The sequence below is a fragment of the Anopheles stephensi genome, chromosome X, assembly GCF_013141755.1.
Source record: "Anopheles stephensi strain Indian chromosome X, UCI_ANSTEP_V1.0, whole genome shotgun sequence".
Lineage (NCBI taxonomy): Eukaryota > Metazoa > Arthropoda > Insecta > Diptera > Culicidae > Anopheles > Anopheles stephensi.
Window position 1 is genome coordinate 16,513,344 of NC_050201.1, and position 17,785 is coordinate 16,531,128.

General features: G+C 40.7%; 5 protein-coding genes and 1 long non-coding RNA gene across 12 annotated transcripts; 3 read left to right on the plus strand and 3 right to left on the minus strand.

The window, feature by feature from the left end:
• Positions 1-1,578: 1,578 nt before the first annotated feature.
• LOC118512049 lies at positions 1,579-3,093 on the plus strand. The gene is made up of 3 exons (XR_004906228.1): positions 1,579-1,858; positions 1,970-2,925; positions 2,997-3,093. It is a non-coding gene; the product is annotated as an uncharacterized LOC118512049 (long non-coding RNA).
• On the minus strand, positions 1,647-9,186 carry LOC118511831 (endochitinase A-like). Its single transcript, XM_036055378.1, has 2 exons — positions 8,308-9,186; positions 1,647-2,094 (listed from the first exon to the last, which is right to left on the minus strand). Exons 1-2 carry the CDS (start codon positions 9,150-9,152, stop codon positions 1,926-1,928), a joined length of 1,014 nt encoding a protein of 337 aa, XP_035911271.1. The 5' UTR covers positions 9,153-9,186; the 3' UTR covers positions 1,647-1,925.
• Positions 3,196-4,641, minus strand: LOC118511879. The gene is made up of 4 exons (XM_036055506.1): positions 4,546-4,641; positions 4,337-4,486; positions 3,836-4,232; positions 3,196-3,698 (listed from the first exon to the last, which is right to left on the minus strand). The coding sequence occupies exons 2-4, from the start codon at positions 4,473-4,475 to the stop codon at positions 3,476-3,478; spliced, it is 759 nt and encodes a 252-aa protein (XP_035911399.1). The 5' UTR covers positions 4,476-4,486; positions 4,546-4,641; the 3' UTR covers positions 3,196-3,475.
• LOC118511693 lies at positions 5,141-9,366 on the plus strand. 2 transcript variants are annotated; one of them, XR_004906171.1, is made up of 6 exons: positions 5,141-5,270; positions 5,340-5,741; positions 5,807-6,114; positions 6,191-7,783; positions 8,489-9,194; positions 9,266-9,366. XR_004906171.1 is itself a non-coding variant. In XM_036055102.1 (4 exons), the coding sequence occupies exons 3-4, from the start codon at positions 5,904-5,906 to the stop codon at positions 7,369-7,371; spliced, it is 1,392 nt and encodes a 463-aa protein (XP_035910995.1). In that variant the 5' UTR covers positions 5,141-5,270; positions 5,340-5,741; positions 5,807-5,903; the 3' UTR covers positions 7,372-7,818. The 2 variants fall into 2 exon arrangements, 1 of the variants encoding a protein (XP_035910995.1); XM_036055102.1 differs by lacking the exons at positions 8,489-9,194; positions 9,266-9,366 and having other exon boundaries at positions 6,191-7,818.
• A 1,400-nt stretch (positions 9,367-10,766) lies between these two features.
• On the minus strand, positions 10,767-13,938 carry LOC118511907. Of its 2 annotated transcripts, none has more exons than XM_036055545.1 (6): positions 13,806-13,938; positions 11,739-11,782; positions 11,643-11,672; positions 11,485-11,565; positions 11,355-11,405; positions 10,767-11,286 (listed from the first exon to the last, which is right to left on the minus strand). In XM_036055545.1, exons 2-6 carry the CDS (start codon positions 11,773-11,775, stop codon positions 10,775-10,777), a joined length of 711 nt encoding a protein of 236 aa, XP_035911438.1. In that variant the 5' UTR covers positions 11,776-11,782; positions 13,806-13,938; the 3' UTR covers positions 10,767-10,774. The 2 variants fall into 2 exon arrangements, with proteins under 2 accessions (XP_035911438.1, XP_035911442.1); XM_036055549.1 differs by lacking the exon at positions 13,806-13,938 and adding an exon at positions 12,039-12,188.
• Positions 12,847-17,515, plus strand: LOC118511735. Of its 5 annotated transcripts, XM_036055221.1 has the most exons (5): positions 12,849-13,093; positions 16,153-16,344; positions 16,531-16,681; positions 16,749-17,056; positions 17,123-17,515. In XM_036055221.1, the coding sequence occupies exons 1-5, from the start codon at positions 12,952-12,954 to the stop codon at positions 17,440-17,442; spliced, it is 1,113 nt and encodes a 370-aa protein (XP_035911114.1). In that variant the 5' UTR covers positions 12,849-12,951; the 3' UTR covers positions 17,443-17,515. The 5 variants fall into 5 exon arrangements, with proteins under 5 accessions (XP_035911079.1, XP_035911114.1, XP_035911087.1 ...); XM_036055186.1 differs by having other exon boundaries at positions 12,847-13,093; positions 16,153-16,681; XM_036055194.1 differs by lacking the exon at positions 12,849-13,093 and adding an exon at positions 13,964-14,033 and having other exon boundaries at positions 16,153-16,681.
• The last annotated feature ends 270 nt before the right edge of the window (positions 17,516-17,785 follow it).

Sequence of the window (17,785 nt, forward strand, 5' to 3'; positions counted from 1 at the left end):
TCCGATAGAAATCATTAGATGGGTAAGAAGTGTCCTAAACAACCGAACAATAGAAATAAAATCGGAAGGAGAAAAGCTAAAAAAATTAGTGTCAGACGGTTTACCACAAGGGGATGTCCTCTCACCCACCTTATTTAACATCTACACCAGAAAAATCCACAAAACACTCAACAATAGCGACGGAAAAGTTTTACAGTATGCGGACGATTTCGTAATCATTCAAAAAGGGAAAACAGCCACAGAACTGGAATATAAGATGCAAACAGCGATCAATAGTTTTTCAAATACAATCCAGGAACTAAAGCTTCCAATTAACATAGACAAAACAAAATTCATGAGCTTCAGCAAGAAACCCCAAAACATTACTATACAAATAAGAAACCAGCGAATAGAAAAAGTTACAGTTTACAAATATCTCGGAGTGTGGATTGATGGCAACCTATTTCTCAAAAAACATGTAGAAGAACTCAAGGATAAAGCTAGAAAAAGATTACAGTTAGTGAGAAGGATATATAACACCAAAAACAACCTCAGCCCTACGAAAACCATTACTGTACACAGAGCCATTATAAGGAACATTTTGGAAACTGGCTCCCTGTACACTCTAAATGCAAAAAAAAACTTACTAAACTCAATGAATTCAATTACAAACCAGTCACTCAGAAAAGTATCGGGTTGCTCTAAAACAACCCCTATTAACACGCTAATGGCGATAGCAGCCGAAACCCCACCACACATTAGAGCAAGTTTTATAGCCAAAAAGGACATGGTCAAAACATTAATATACTCTCCGATCCATAGGGACCAAATGAGAAGAACCATGAGAGAAAACTCAAGAACCAGATCAAGAAACAAATCATACATGGAGAATTTATTCCAGAACAATCTGAATATTTTTGAAGAAACAGCAAGAATCAAAACAAATGACATCAATGGAAGCACTAGAATTCGCTGTGAAATCGAACCCAACATATCAAAACACTCTACAGCAGGGAAAGTATACTTCAAACAATTTTGCGAACAGGAAAGAAAAAAGCTAAGAACAACGAACACTCTAATTTTCACTGACGGGAGCAAGAGCGATGAGGGATGCGGAATTGGAATATATATAAGACCTCACAATAATAACAATAACAGATACTGGGCACATAAATTCAAAACAAAAAACATAACTCCAATTACGTCCATAGAATTAGCAGCCATAAAAAAGCCATTGACATCATAACGATAGAAAAAATAAAAAAACCCAATCATCCTTACAGACAGTAAAGCTGCATGTAAAATCCTCATTAACGCTCAAAACCTCGATCACATCGACGAAATAGTCTATAATATACTCAAAGGATGCAAACACTCTAATGCTCAAATAAGATGGATTCCAGGACACTTCCCGGCAAACAATTCGGGTCAGTTTGTTGGTGAAGGGTATGTAGAAATCGTGCGAAAATGGGTGAAACTCGTGGGGGGCAATCTTGCTCGGGCGAACTAGCTGTTTAGCTCGTTGCAGCGCATGCGCTGTGCTGTATTTGAATGTGTGCGTGCGTCAAAAGCGAGCGAAACGCCGCTGTGTCAAAAAATGTGTAAACAAACTCAGTTGGAGTTCAGAAAGTAAACATGCGCAATCCGCTTGGTTATGTGCAAAACTTCGTGAAATAATCTAAATATTCTTTATTTTGAACACATCGAAGCTATTACCGATATGTGCAGTGCCGTGGAATAACAAAAATTGCTTCAAAAAAGCTGTGTGTGTGGCTGATACTCCAGCATCTTCCCAATATGTGTGTAAACAACGCCAAGAGTATTACTGTTTTGTGATCATCATATTTCATTCGGATTGCACATTACCGGACAGAAAAAGGTAACGTATTGTTTTCCATACTACTGTGTTCATAGCAACGCCTACTGTTATTTCATTTGCGCTCATATTACACCTTGTTTAACCTATTTTTTTTCCTACCTCCACCCATAGCTTCAAGCAACCAATTTTGTACAGCATCCGCACGCTGTATGAAAGTGTAAAACAAATTTGCATCTGTAAGATGCTCTTCAAACCTGTCCAGTGACTCTTCGTTGCTTATATATTGCATCGGGATGGTTTGAACATCGCACGCCTTTCATCGGGTGTATTGTGGCCGAAATTTCATTCACTACCGCAGCCGTTTAGGCAGTTCGGGCATCCAGTTTTAATAATGAACATTGTGAACAAAAATCGTGCCCAGGACAAGTTCTTTTTGCTTGAATTAACTCTGTGTTCTTATTTACATGAATAGATACGGTGGACCGATGAATGCTGCTTGCTGACGACTGCTCTTCGTGAAATGTTGATCCCGGTGATGAAACACACGGTTCCGGTGTCATGCTTGGTGACGGCTGACGGGATGCTTGATGCACGACAGTCGTTTTTGCCGGTCGTGCAACGTCATGCGCGCATGAACCAGCAGCTGAAGCAACAGACGATTTCGGCGTCGCACTTGTGGTCGGCTGCGATCCTCGCATTGGTTCGTCAAACGATCCTAACGATCACGGAATGCCATCCACGGATCCAACAGCGGGAATGACCGATGGTACCGGCGTCGCACTTGTGGTCAGCTGCGATCCATGCGAACAACACGTGGAACAACACGCACGGAACTAGCAGGCACAAGAATCATCCCACGTATCGCTTTCGTTCAGGGCTGCGATCCTCGCTTTTGTTCCACCGATCCTGCCGGTCGCGTAGCGATATCCATGGAACCAGCATCGGGGGCAAGAGACGGTTCCGGCGTCGGTCTTGATGACGTTCGCGGTCCAAAAACACGGACGATCGCGCCTGTGGACCATAATACAGCCGAAGGCAGTTGTTGCAGTACAAAAAGGCGCCCTTTTTTTTGGTTGTTCCGACATTACATTTTGGCTGAAATAATCAATCGTTTTATTATTTTTTATGTAAGTATGATAATAATTTGATTCATTGTCATGCACTTAATCTTACTTACTTTTATTTATTTATTTTCCAGGTGAAACTGCTGAGTTGAACTTGAATGCTGCTTTGCGCTTTAAAATCGCAATGTTTATGTTTTCAGCTGTGAATTTCAATAAAGGGTAACAATCACACGCACAATGCCACATTCATGTTGGATGACACGCACACACTGAAAGAAATCGCGGCGAAACAGCCAAGGGGCGAAATGGAAGAAATGGGCGAAAAGCTGTCGAAATTTGAAAATCGTCATAAAATGCGTCTAAGTGATGGCTTTTATGACGGATTTTTGCTTCGGGATTTTTCCCCCATTTCGCTCGATTTCTACATACCCCTGGCCCTCAATCGTGCTAGCCGGGAATAGTCTGAATTTAATTAGCAAAGAAATTTTCAACTGAAAAATCAAATTTTAATGGAATCAGTTAACATGCACAGCTATGTTAGTAAATGTTGTGCACGTTAGAAATTTATTTTCACAGCTTCTTGCAAATTATAGTGATTTATCATTTATCATATTTATGATTTATCATTTATTTCCTCAACTAGAGGTCTTAAAAATTCCTCCAAGCTACCCGGTTTTTTCGATCCTCCAAACGTTCCAACAATCATTGCTGGGTGCTTTAAAAGTTCAACAATTCTTATTTGAATTGGCCAAAGCTGCTTCCGGGAACTTTTAAAGAGTGGAAGTCCATCAATAGAGACATCCACCGTAAATGCGTCTACTTCTGGAACAACGTTTCTGAGAACAGAAATATATTCTAAGTTTTCAAATTCCAAATTATCTTACTCCGTATAGTCTTAATTATATGAATCTTTTTCTGGCTATTAAATTCAAGATAAATTGTTAGAATAATTAACAAATTTAAAAAAACTTACTCAAAGTATTTTTCAAGAACATTTTCGATGCCATGATACCATAATTGGCCACCTTGTATCGGTTTAATAGCAGATCCAATCTGCGTTGGTGTTTCAAGAAGCGTTCGTTTTGTTTTAGGAACTTTGGCTTTTAAATATTTCCTTAAGATGACAAGAAAACCTTCAATTAGGAAACGGGAAGCACGACCCTGTATCACTAGATGCACAAGCGCATCTTTCAAACTCAAATTTTGCATAAATGAGTACGGGTCCTTGGCATCAACAATTTCTTCAGCCGGATCATCCATCTCCTCGATTCCTTCATTGTTCTGGTCAGTAGTATCTGAAGGTGTTGCTGGACTTTGATGTACAGAACTATATCTTGTAAAAAGCGACTCAAGATCCTGTTGTGAGACTTCTGAAAATTACGATAGTTTGCAAATGATAATGAAAATTTAAAGCTTACATTAAGTTTATCTGTTAACTATGTACAAGAAGCATTTCTAAGTATTTTTTACTTACCCACTCCCAAATCCGGCCAAACAGAAGTCGAAACAGTTTCTAGCGTGATGTTTAATTCATCAACATTTCTTCCGGCTTCCTCCAGCAATCGATTTCGCTTTTTGTAGAAATTCCCTGTTTGCTTTGAACGCTTAGACATGATGATTTAATCTGAAATAGTTTAATATTCAATAAAAAGGAACTAAATACTGTAAAATAGCCAATCTTACCTCTCTGGAAGTTGTTTTTATCGAACTGTCACAACACTGAAACCAAATTATTATGCAAAGAAGAATCGACAGTGAAGCACTAGAAGAATACTTGCGAGTAAACAGTGAACTTGAGAAAAAAACAATCAAGACAGTCGGTGAGAAAACAAAGAGTCGTACGACATTACAGTTTATGGACCGCTGAGGTAGTTTGTATCATAGAGGTAGGGAGAAGAGCTTCAAAATTGAGTGATTTGAGAGGGGTTCTCATATTTTGTACCACTGGGATGTAATCAATTCTTCATCCGATACCTACGATAGCATATACCAAATTCTACCTGCTATTCGTTGGTCGTTGGTTATATAAATATGCAAATGTCGTTTTCGTGTTCATTCGGTTCGAGTCATCGCTACAATCGGTGTCTTTATCTGCGCGCGTGACAGTGTTAGAAACTTCCTAAGTGAAAAACATAGTTAACAAGTGTGTAGAGAATTTGTTCTAGCTTTGCGTTAATTATCAAGCAACTTACATACGTTTGCGATTAAATGACGCAAATTGCTTACATTTTTCAAGTACATTCCTTGTAGTAGTGTTCGAAGTGTAACAATGTCGGTCAAAAGAATGCGTCGAACCGGCCAAACCAGCAAGATTATCAAAGCTAATAACGCTAAACTAGAGGCAGAATTATTTGGCGAGAGCAGTTCATTCGGTGCTAACATCATTCCTGCAGCAACCACGTATGAAGGTAAGAACAAGATTGACTACATGAAAGCATATTTTATTGCAATATGAATATCCATCTTTTGCATTCCAGATCCGGAACCAATTAGCCATCATTCGTTTGATGAAGAAGTTGAAGCAGAAAAAAAATTATCATCGACTGGTTAATTTCCGATGATTGTGACAATATAGAAAGCTACGATAACATCAACGATGCGGAAGATGAAATTGAATCATCCTTGGACAAAGTGCAGGAGTTCCTAGATGAAGAAGAACCATTTGAAGAGGTTATAAAAAAGTGGGCATTAAAAACGTACCAAACCCATCAAGCTCTGAATGGTCTGTTAGCCATTTTACGTGCAAGAACCAACTACACTCTTCCCGAAGATGCGCGTACATTACTGGGAACAAAGCAATGCGGAAAAGATATTGTTCCAATCGAAGGAGGAGAATTTTGGTTCCCGGGAGTACGATCGGTGCTTAACAGACACTTTCGGTAAGTTAAATACGTTTGTAAGATAAACTTCAATTACATTATATTTTACTCTTTGTTTGCTACAGTAACGTGCAACCAAATGTGAGTTTATTCTCATTGAACCTCTCCATCGATGGACTTCCCTTGAACAAGAGTACCCGCAAACAGTTTTGGCCAATACTGATGAGCATTCAGGAACTGCCTGAAGTGCCAGTGCTAATGGTTGGAAATTTCTTTGGATCATCTAAACCAAAAAGTGTCGAGCAATACCTGAGGCCGCTTGTAAATGAGCTGAATGAGATGATACAGAATGGCATTGTGATAGCCGATAAGCTCATCCAAATACGCGTTAGAGCTATCATCGCAGATTCACCAGCTCGTGCGTTCATAAAAGGTAAGTTAGAGAAGCATTTACATAATGTTATTTGCGCATAACTAGCACAGTATATTAATTATCTTTTCTCTTTTAGGTGTTGCATACTTCAATCATAAACTTGGGTGCCAAAAATGTACAGTAGAAGGAAAACATCACAGTGCGGCACGTGTTTCCTATTTTCCCGATATCGACGCTCCAGTAACAACGGATGAAGATTTCCGTGCATTGAAATATGGTGACCATCATAGAGAACCATCTCCGTTCATAGATTTGCTCTTCTTTGACATGATCAAAGGTTTCCCTACATCAGATTGCCTGCATCTGCTTGACTGCAGAATAACCAGAACATATTTTAATTGTTTGAAATCAGGCAAATTGGGAATGCATCGCAAGTGGTCACCAGATACAATTAGTAGGATTAATAATGTTCTTCAAAACGTGGAAATACCTACAGACTTTCACCGCAAGTTCCGCAATATCGAAGACACAGGCTTGTGGAAAGCCAGTGAATTCAATATGTTTTTGCATTATGCTAGCTTCATAGTATTTAAAGACATACTAACAGAAGAAGATTATAATCATTTCATGTTATACTACTGTGCAGTTACACTGTTCTCAACCAATGTGTATAGAGAACATTGGCCTGAGGCAGATCGTATGCTAAAACAGTTTGTAGTACAGTATGGTGTATTGTATGGTGAACATCGTTTAACCAGTAATCTACACAGTTTGGTGCATGTTTACGATGATGTATGCACATTTCGAGCCCTTAAAACTTTTTCTACCTATCCTTTCGAGGATAAGTTACAGCATGTGAAAAACTCCCTTCGAAACGGGCACAAGGTTTTGGCGCAGGCTGCAAACAGGATATCGGAGCAAACACCACATTCAACAGTTAGCAAGCATCCAGCATTCCCGTATTTAGAATGCAAAGGTAGTGGAGTAACATTGCATATAAATTATAATATGCGTCTATATCCAGGTACTCAAGATAATTGGTTTTTAACTAAGGATTTTTATATTGCTAAATATTGTAAGGCAGAAAAAATAGGATCAACGATTAACATTTATGGGACAGCATTGAACAAAATAACAGAAACTCATACATTCTTTTGTTCGCCTATGATGAAAGATATATATGAGGCAAATACAAGCGACTTTACCATAGAATCGATAGTTTTTTCACCAACAGATATCAAGTGTAAATTAGTAGCTATTAAAACGGACGACACGAACTATGTATTTGTACCTCTCATACAGACATTAGTTGAATAAATAACTGTAAAATTTTGAATTATCAATTGTTATGTTATAATAAAAAGTAATATTGTAATTGTTTTCGAAAAAATAAATAATAATCACATATAATCTGGTGTATATTACATTGTATTTGCGGCAATCAGTATACTGATGAACCTTTCACTATTAAATATTTACTTTTATCACATACAAAGTTGACTTAGTTGTTTACGTGATTGTTTCAGGTTTTAGTCAGTGTTTAATTTATCACAGCTTGTGTTACTTTCGTATCACATTTTTTGTCATAATTTTATATGACAGCAGTCTTTAACGTGGCCGGATCGAACAACGTATCCCATTTGGATCGTTTTGCTATACGCAGGACGCAGCTACGAATAAAGTTAAGATAGTCAGAATTAAATATATACACTACTTAAACCTATGTTTGGTAAATATGAAAAAGGCAATACGACCGTTCTAATTTAAAAAAAAAACAAAAATTAAAACGTTAAGAGACTACAAAAGGAAATATAAAAACTAAATAAAACTTAAACTAAATAATAACTTAAATATAAATTTACATAGTGCGTCTTGTGCGACTGAAAGTTTTTCTAATGCCTTGCAGTGCTACTCTTTTAGGAGCATATGCAAGTTTTTTTTATGTACATTTCTACGAAGTTTATATCTACTTCTACGCCCATGTGGTTTGTGGCTACATTTTTTAAAAATTGCATAGTATGTACATAGTTTTTGAACGCTATTTTTCTTCCACCCGATCCGAGCCAGCTACACTTGGCTAAAAATTGTTTGTCGAACATTATATCCAACACTTCATGCAGTCGGCTTTTCACGTTTTGGCTGGATAATTCAGCATCCGCACGCAGTATGAAGGTGTAAAAAAAAAAATCATCTGTAAGATGCTCTTCAAACCTGTCCAGTGACTCTTCGTTGCTTATATATTGTATCGGGATGGTTTGAGCATTGCGTCGCACGCCTTTCATCGGGTGTATTGTGGCCGAAATTTCATTCACTATCGCAGCCGTTCGGGCAGTTCGGGCATCCAGTTTTAATATTAAACAGTGTGAACAAAAATCGTGCCCAGGACAAGTTGTTTTTACTTGAACTAACTCTGTGTTCTTATTTACATTAATAGATACGGTGGACGGATGAATGCTGCTTGCTGACGACTGCTCTTCGTGAAATGTTGATCCCGGTGATGATGAAACACACGGTTCCGGTGTCATGCTTGGTGACGGCTGACGGAATCCTTGATGCACGACAGTCGTTTTTGCCGGTCGCGCAAAGTCATGCGCGCATGAACCAGCAGCTGAAGCAACAGACGATTTCGGCGTCACACTTGTGGTCGCTAGTGGAACAACACGCACGGAACTAGCAGGCACAAGAATCATCCCACGTATCGCTTTCGTTGAGGGCTGCGATCCTCGCTTTTGTGCCATCGATCCTGCCGGACGCGTAGCGATATCCACGGAACCAGCATTGAGAGCAGTAGAAGATTCCGACGTCGCAGACGATCCTGCCGGCTGCGGAATGACACGCATGGAACCTGCAGTGGGAACAAATGCCGGTACCGGCGTCGCACTAGTGGACGGCTGCGATCCTCGCTTTTGTTTCACCGATCCTGCCGGTCGCGTAGCGATATCCATGGAACCAGCATCGGGGGCAAGAGACGGTTCCGGCGTCGGTCTTGATGACGTTCGCGGTCCAAAAACACGGACGATCGCTCCTGTGGAGCATAACACAGCCGAAGGCAGTTGTTGCAGTGCAAAAAGGCGCCCTTTCTTTGGTGGTTCCGACATTATATTTTGGCTGAAATAATCAATCGTTTTATTATTTTTTATGTAAGTATGATAAAAATTTGATTCATTGTCATGCACTTAATCTTACTTACTTTTATTTATTTATTTTCCAGGTGAAACTGCTGAGTCGAATTTGAATGCTGCTTTGCGCCTTGAAATCTGAATGTTTATGTTTTCAGCTGTGACTTTGAATAAAGGGTAACAATCACACGCACAATGCCACATTCATGTTGGATGACACGCACACACTGAAAGAAATCGCGACAAAACAGCCAAGGGGCAAAATGGAAGAAATGGGCGAAAAGCTGTCAAAATTTGAAAATCGTCATAAAATGCGTCTAAGTGATGGCTTTTATGACGGATTTTTGCTTCGGGATTTTTCCCCCATTTCGCTCGATTTCTACATACCCCTGGCCCTCAATCGTGCTAGCCGGGTAATGTGCACATATTGCAACATTTATATGAGGAGGTGGAGCGATTTGGACCTTTAGCATCCTTTTCCACCTACCCATTTGAAAATCAGTTGAAATGTTTAAAAAAATTATTACGTTGTGGATGGAAGGAGCTAGAACAGGCAATCAACCGACTTATGGAGTATGAGGAGTATTATATAGGAAACCCTTACACAGCATCAAAGTCCTCTATTTCCAAACGAGGGAATATAATAACATTTAACCTCCAGAAAGATTGTGTGCTTCAAAATAACGAGAAGAATTGTTGGTATATGAGCAAGGATAACAGTATATACCAATTTCAAACAGTTAATGGCCAAATGGAAGATGGCAATGTGCGCATTTGCCGGCGTAGGTTGAATGAAAAAAACTTTGCTTTTGATTATCCTTGTGAGTCAAGTATTTTAAACGCTTACAAAGGATCCATTAAAAATTTAGATAAGTCGTTTGTGTATATATGCCCGGGGCAAGTTAAATGTAAATTAGTTGCTATACCAAGCATTCGCGATGAAATTATTTTTATTCCTCTGCTGCATACACTTGTGGAATAAATTCAGTAAAAAACAATGTAAAGGAAGTTATAACTGTTCGTTATTTAGTACACTTATTTAGCTGGAAAAAGAAGGTAATTGAAGCTTAAAAAATATCCAAATATGACAAAGTATTGTTGTTCAGCGAATACCAGATAATCGAAGCGGACTAACGAAATGTAAAATGCAGTATCAAGAGGGATTAATAAATTTAATCAGGTTGTACATCCAAATATAGTTGTTTAAGTATATTGTATATAGTATTGCGAGCGGTCTGGTGGCCGAGGCGACAACGGCGCCGGTCTTCATACGGCAGGACCGGGGTTCAAATCCCATCCAGACCGTCTCCCCGTGCGCAGGGCTGACTACTTTGCTTCGGGTAAATTCAAGTCACAGAAAGCCAGAAATGGCAGGCCGAGACCTTTCGAGGTTGTAGTGCCACCGAAGAAGAAGAAGAAGAAGTATATTGTATTTTATTGTATGTAACTTAATTTACAACTTACTTTACTAATTTAATGACTTAAAAACTAACTTAGTCTACTTAAACACTACTATTCACAAAACTTTTTTTTTTGGTGGCAAGACGTACGTTTACTATTGCTAATCTTAATCCTATCCTTAGCATGATATAGTTTTTTTTTTAATTTTCTACATAATTACTATTTAAAACTAAAGCATTGTTACCTCCTAATTCTACAAATAATCTTACCATTAACTTAAATTTACCTGATCCTATTTTTGTTTGTCCCACTTTTTTGCTTATGCCAGTCCAATTCATGGTGGCAAAAAAGGTTTTGGTGAACAGCAGATCAATTAATTCGTGAAGACGGTTATCCACGTCCACACGAGTGATCTGTGTTTCAAGCCAATGAACAAGTTTTGCTCTATCCTCCGAGTCGTCTTGAAGAAGTGCATCTAAATTTTGCAGCTCTTCTACTGAATCTATCGGAGCAAAATCAAACTCCATGCTGGGTCGAACGTCGGGCCTTGGTTTCATGGCATTAATCAATTCGCACACTTGTGTCGCCAAACGGGCATGAGACCGAATTAGCCCAGTGAGTGTGCGCACCACAGTTTCTTGGTCGTAAGGTTCAACCGTCTCCATATTCGTAGCTACACTGCACAACTGTACTGCTTTCCGTTTTCGCGAGTCTAAAAAACACAAAGTTTATAAATGACAATACACCAATTTGTGCTAGACAATGTTTTATAAAACATACTGCTAGTCAAATGTACGGAAGATGAAGACGGTTGACCATCGATGTTGGATACTGTAAAAAAAGAACGAAAAAATATAAGTAAAAAAAACGTAAAGCCTCTATACAAGAACTAATCGAAATTGTCCCCTACTTTCTCTGAACACACACTGGGGCGCGACGCTGGGAAACCCGACTTGCCATCCAGTTTCCCCCTCCTTTTCTATGTCGGTGTCTATATTGAGCGAAAAGACAAAAAAAGGGTATGAAACAATCAATCAAAAAAAAATCAAAAAATCTTAGCGTGCTTACCGGTTGCGCTCATTGTTGATGTATCCGAATCTTAAAAAAGAACAGTTAGTTATTAATCTGGTGCAATGGATAAATAATTTACAATTACATATTTACCAGTTTCGAGCCATTCCTTGACTGACTCGTTGGACATGTTGAATCTGAGAAAAAGAAAAAAAACATCAATTAGTTCAAACCACTGCAGCGTATTCCGTTCGCCGGTCTACAACACTACTACTGTTACTACCACAACTATTACGACTAGTGTAAACTACACCACTATCAAGCAAAGCGAATAACGCACTAATTTATGTAGCGTATAAATGACTACACCTCCGAGCAACCTTGGTGACTCGTTCTTCAAGATAAGGTATGAATGCAACACGCTACTAATGTTCTAATCTCACTTCTACTTACAAGTTTCAGAGCTTTGAAAAATAAAATTCCTCGAATGCTGCTACCGACGCCGACAACTTCACTCTCGCAGTGCTGATAATAGAATGTACCTTTACGATACACATTTCCAATGGAAAATTTGCAGGGGTTTCCAGACGGTTTTAAAATGCGCGCTGCATGCCAGTACCAAAACGGCGCGCGAGAAACAGTTCGAGCGCCCCTGTACATGTGTGTTCGCTCTCTCGCACTCAGGGGCTCTCAAGTGGAAGATCATGGTTCGAGCAGTGCACGGCACATTGCGGGAAGTGAGAAAATGTTTGAGCGCCTCTGCACGCGAGAGCAAACGGGTGTGTGCTGTGCTGCTCGTTCCTACGGCAAACTGGTATGGTGCTTAGCTGCTCTAAGAGCGTAACGAGCATTCGCGCATGAAGCGAGCAGTTATGGCGAGGATCGGGCAATTGTTTTTTGAAATTTAAGCTTTTTTGTATAACAGATGTCAGTTGGGAAGATAATGGGTGAAAAAACTACGTTAAACCACGCGTTCGAACTGTTATAATTACCTAAATCTGCTGCTCTCTAAGGCAAGATTTAGTATCGAGATTTAGGTAAAATAACTCGAAAAACGCTATAAGCCTGCTATAAAATGTCAGTTGGGAACTGACATCTGTTATACAAAAACGCTTAAAATTAAAAAAAATTGAATAATCTTCGCCATAACTACTCGCGTCATACTCGAATCAATAAAAAATGTGTATGTGTGCGTGAGCAACGGATTTATGAAGCATTCAACTCGGCCTGCCATGTTTTTATTTGTTGATTTAGACATTTTGTACTTTGGCGTCAATTCACTCTAGCGTCCAGCTTGGCTCAAGTGTTTGGGTAAAAAAGCAGAAAAGTATTGAACGTAAAAAGGTAAGAAAGTAAAAAGTTCGCAATGTCTACGCCACCGGTAAAGAGAAGCCGAAAAGTGATGAATCGGGCGAATAAGATGCTAGCGGTCTTACATTCGGAGGTCCGCCAGCAAAACCGGGATGAGGAAGTGCCGGGACCGAGCCGGATTGTGCCTCGACTCATTGGTAAGTTTTTCAATAATTGCTTACTAATACTAGATATAGGTTTGTGAAGTTGTGAGCAAAAATCGTGATAAGGAAAAAAAAGTGATATCCTGTGCGCGTAATGTTTTTCTTTTGTTTACGTTTGTGTGTGCCGTAAAATGTTCCGGTGCAGAATCGTGCAAAGACCGGATCGGCGTTGTGTTCCCCTCGTGTTGGGCCAAACGATAGTACTTTCTGTGAATAAATTTGTGGGATTAATCATAAGTGAAAAATAAGTGACACTCCGCTCCGTGAATGTTTGGCGGTCCTGTGGCCGATGCGGTAGCAGGCCGGGTCTTCCTACGGTAGCACCGTGTATTGAATCCGGACCGTCTGCGTGCCGTACCGTTTACCGGGATTTGTATTCAGCAACGTATAGAATTAAGCCACAAACAGCCATAAATGGTTGGCCAGTGAAGGTTATAGGGCAAAGTAATAGTGAAGAAATAGAGAGTCACAGCAAAACAAACATCTAGTTTGTTGATTGATTGCAGTGCAAGCTTGGTGCCACCGGTAACTATTTAATCCCAGCAGATTTACAGCCCTGAAAATCGTTATGGCCTTTATTGTACAGGAAAAAGTGATAACATTAGGAACAACGTTACAACAATCGTGGGAGGTACAAAGGATTCAAGTGACCGGAAATTAGTTGCTCTTAGTGTTGTTATGTATTAATATATAGTTATGCACTGACCTACATCCGAACCTCCCGAACCAGCCAATAGCACATAGCCTCCACGACTACGCGACAGCAGAACAGCCGAATCAGAACAGCGGGTTATTCACATCCACCCTCTTCGGAACGAACGAAGACAACCCCAAATCACACCCAACCGAATCGATCGACTTCGATCACCAGGAGAGCTACTAAATCAGCAATTTAAACTTGTAGGCACAGCCAACCAGCAAGGCAGTAGAGTAGGTTAGTTTTGGAATTAATAAACGTGACAGTGAGTACATAACAGCCCGGCTAGCACGATTGAGGGCCAGGGGTATGTAGAAATCGAGCGAAATGGGGGAAAAATCCCGAAGCAAAAATCCGTCATAAAAGCCATCACTTAGACGCGTTTTATGACGATTTTCAAATTTCGACAGCTTTTCGCCCATTTCTTCCATTTCGCCCCTTGGCTGTTTCGCCGCGATTTCTTTCAGTGTGTGCGTGTCATCTAGCATGAATGTGGCATTGTGCATGTGATTGTTACCCTTTATTGAAATTCACAGCTGAAAACATAAACATCGAGATTTCAAACCGCAAAGCAGCATTCAAATACAACTCAGCAGTTTCACCTGGAAAATAAATAAATAAAAGTAAGTAAGATTAAGTGCATGACAATGAATCAAATTATTATCATACTTACATAAAAAATAATAAAACGATTGATTATTTCAGCCAAAATATAATGTCGGAACAACCAAAAAAAGGGCGCCTTTTAGCACTGCAACAACTGCCTTCGGCTGTATTATGCTCCACAGGAGCGATCGTCGTCCGTGTTTTTGGACCGCGAACGTCATCAAGACCGACGCCGGAACCGTCTCTTGTCCCCGATGCTGGTTCCATGGATATCGCTACGCGACCGGCAGGATCGGTGGAACAAAAGCGAGGATCGCAGCCGTCCACTAGTGAAACGCCGGTACCGGCATTTGTTCCCGCTGCAAGTTCCATGCGTGTCATTCCGCGGCCGGCAGGATCGTCTGCGACGTCGGAATCTTCTACTGCTCTCAATGCTGGTTCCGTGGATATCGCTACGCGTCCGGCAGGATCGATGGCACAAAAGCGAGGATCGCAGCCCTCAACGAAAGCGATACGTGGGATGATTCTTGTGCCTGCTAGTTCCGTGCGTGTTGTTCCACTAGCGACCACAAGTGTGACGCCGAAATCGTCTGTTGCTTCAGCTGCTGGTTCATGCGCGCATGACTTTGCGCGACCGGCAAAAACGACTGTCGTGCATCAAGGATTCCGTCAGCCGTCACCAAGCATGACACCGGAACCGTGTGTTTCATCATCACCGGGATCAACATTTCACGAAGAGCAGTCGTCAGCAAGCAGCATTCATCCGTCCACCGTATCTATTCATGTAAATAAGAACACAGAGTTAATTCAAGCAAAAAGAACTTGTCCTGGGCACGATTTTTGTTCACAATGTTCATTATTAAAACTGGATGCCCGAACTGCCCGAACGGCTGCGGTAGTGGCCACAATACACCCGATGAAAGGCGTGCGACGCAATGCTCAAACCATCCCGATGCAATATATAAGCAACGAAGAGTCACTGGACAGGTTTGAAGAGCATCTTACAGATGAAAATTTGTTTTACACCTTCATACAGCGTGCGGATGCTGTACAAAATTGGTTGCTTGAAGCTATGGGTGGAGGTAGGAAAAAAATAGGTTAAACAAGGTGTAATATTAGCGCAAATGAAATAACAGTAGGCGTTGCTATGAACACAGTAGTATGGAAAACAATACGTTACCTTTTTCTGCCCGGTAATGTGCAATCCGAATGAAATATGATGATCACAAAACAGTAATACTCTTGGCGTTGTTTACACACATGGAAAGATGCTAGAGTATCAGCCACACACACAGCTTTTTTGAAGCAATTTTTGTTTTTCCACGGCACTGCACATATCGGTAATAAGTAAGATCTGTTCAAAATAAAGAATATTAAGATTATTTCACAAATTTTTGCACATAACCAAGCGGATTGCGCATGTTTACTTTCTGAACTTCAACTGAGTTTGTTTACACAATTTTTTGACACAGCGGCGTTTTGCTCGCTTTTGACGCACGCACACATTCAAAGACAGCACAGCGAATGCGCTGCAACGAGCAAAACAGCTAGTTCGCCCGAGCGAGATTGCCCCCCCACGAGTTTCACCCATTTTCGCACGATTTCTACATACCCCTCACCAACAAACTGACCCGAATTGTTTGCCGGGAGTCGAAATTGTGAATATTTTTTTTAAAGAATAGTTGCTTTCCAAACAGATTATTATATGGTGCATTGTATAGCCAGTAATAGATTCTTTTCGTTTTTGCAGATTCAACTATCCAGGGTGAAAATCAACCCCAGGAGATGGAAGATTCATCGCAGCTGGCTAATCTCACCGACGCAGCATTCGGCGAAAATAGTTTTAATATTTTTGGTGGTGGTTCAGAAGGGGATTTAGTTGTAGAAGAATTAGATGACAGTAGTACGGTAGAGCAAGGTGGTGGGATAATAGATTTAGAAGGTAGTGTAGAAGTTGATAACGACGATGTTCACGAAAGTGATAATAGCGTTGACAGTGAAGTTGACGAACGGGTTGACGAATCCACGGCTGCCCATATCTGCAAAAACCATTCAAATATTGGTGATTGCTTAAGAGATTGGGCAATCGTGCATAATCAACCACGTTCATCAGTAAATGAAATTTTAGATATTTTCAGAAAATGGACCGCTCTACCGCTTCCCAAGGACTCGCGTACGTTGTTGAAAACATCAACAACCATCGGCCAGGAGATACGAACCGTACCAGGAGGAGAGTTTTGGTACAAAGGAATTGAAAATAAGCTCAACAGTTACTTTCAGCAAGTATTTGTAAGACGATGAAAAATAATATATCTTTAATTATGTATTTATTTTATTATACTTTAGGTCAAAAGCTCCGTCAACACATATTATTTCCATTCAGCTTTCCATAGATGGGCTTCCTCTTCATAGAGGGGGACCAATGCAAGTTTGGCCCATCTTAATGAAAGTTGAACAGATGCCCAATGCTCCGATTATGATGATCGGAATGTTCTGTGGGCCGGCGAAACCTGAAAGTTTGGAAGTTTTCCTGAGGCCGTTGGTAGAAGAGGGCAAACACATCCATGAAAGAGGATTGCATATTGGTGAGGAAGTACGGCAATTAAAAATTCGCGCTATAATTGCAGATTCACCTGCGCGGGCTTTCATAAAAGGTATGTAATATAATGTAGAACAATTGGAAATGTATAGAAATCAATCTAATGATGCATTTTTTGCAGCAACAACCTACTTTAACGGATACCATGGCTGTATGAGATGTACCTGTTGTTGCTACGGGAACAACAGTGGACGTAAAACGTCCCCGTTGGTGAACCGGCCACGCGAAGGTATGGCCGATTCGGAAAAGAAGTCGCGCGCCTTCCTTCGGGCGTTGAATCAACGGATGCAACGTACCTCGCACAGGTCAGACAAGTGGCTTCATTCCCGGATTACCGGGCGATCTTCCAAAAGTGGACCTGATGGGAGGGGCGGTCGCGATTCTTCCAATTCCTCCGACGGAGCAGTTGGTACTACTAGAGCACCGGCCCGAATTCCGTAGGGAGGACGAGGTCGAATCTTCCGCTGACCAACGCCTGGACACTGGTTTCTCTCCTAGCTTCCGACGAAGTGGTAGACACCGCTGAGGTGTCGGATCCGGTCTTCGGAGGGGAGCAAGGGGAGATTTCCGGAGGGTTCTCACAGTCACGATTCCTAGTAATTTCCGTTGGAGTGGTAGACACCGCTGAGGGGTCGAATCCGTTCTCCGGAGGGAAGGATTATTTCGGATCTCGTGCCTGGAAAGAACCCTGAAACTCTTACGACGCGTTCGGTTCGCCGGTTAAGATTTGTGTCCTCTTTATTGAATAAGTTGATTTCTTATATACTAATTTTGGGGTACCTTA

Bases quoted from the DNA above. Each gene is read 5' to 3' on its own strand.
- LOC118511693 (XM_036055102.1), top strand. From the start codon at position 5,904: ATGAGCATTCAGGAACTGCCTGAAGTGCCAGTGCTAATGGTTGGAAAT. The intron at 6,115-6,190 runs GTAAGTTAGAGA...TTTCTCTTTTAG, and splicing joins AGCTCGTGCGTTCATAAAAG to GTGTTGCATACTTCAATCAT.
- LOC118511735 (XM_036055186.1), top strand. From the start codon at position 12,952: ATGTCTACGCCACCGGTAAAGAGAAGCCGAAAAGTGATGAATCGGGCG. The intron at 13,094-16,152 runs GTAAGTTTTTCA...TCGTTTTTGCAG, and splicing joins GATTGTGCCTCGACTCATTG to ATTCAACTATCCAGGGTGAA. The intron at 16,682-16,748 runs GCAAGTATTTGT...ATTATACTTTAG, and splicing joins AAGCTCAACAGTTACTTTCA to GTCAAAAGCTCCGTCAACAC.
- LOC118511907 (XM_036055545.1), bottom strand. From the start codon at position 11,775: ATGTCCAACGAGTCAGTCAAGGAATGGCTCGAAACTG. The intron at 11,566-11,642 runs GTAAGCACGCTA...CGCTCAATATAG, and splicing joins ATCAACAATGAGCGCAACCG to ACACCGACATAGAAAAGGAG. The intron at 11,406-11,484 runs GTAGGGGACAAT...CTTTTTTTACAG, and splicing joins CCAGTGTGTGTTCAGAGAAA to TATCCAACATCGATGGTCAA.
- LOC118511831 (XM_036055378.1), bottom strand. From the start codon at position 9,152: ATGTCGGAACCACCAAAGAAAGGGCGCCTTTTTGCACTGCAACAACTG. The intron at 2,095-8,307 runs CATCCCGATACA...CGATGTTCAAAC, and splicing joins GTGCGACGCAATGCTCAAAC to CATCCCGATGCAATATATAA.
- LOC118511879 (XM_036055506.1), bottom strand. From the start codon at position 4,475: ATGTCTAAGCGTTCAAAGCAAACAGGGAATTTCTACAAAAAGCGAAAT. The intron at 4,233-4,336 runs GTAAGTAAAAAA...CGTAATTTTCAG, and splicing joins TTGGCCGGATTTGGGAGTGG to AAGTCTCACAACAGGATCTT. The intron at 3,699-3,835 runs GTAAGTTTTTTT...TTCTGTTCTCAG, and splicing joins GTTCTTGAAAAATACTTTGA to AAACGTTGTTCCAGAAGTAG.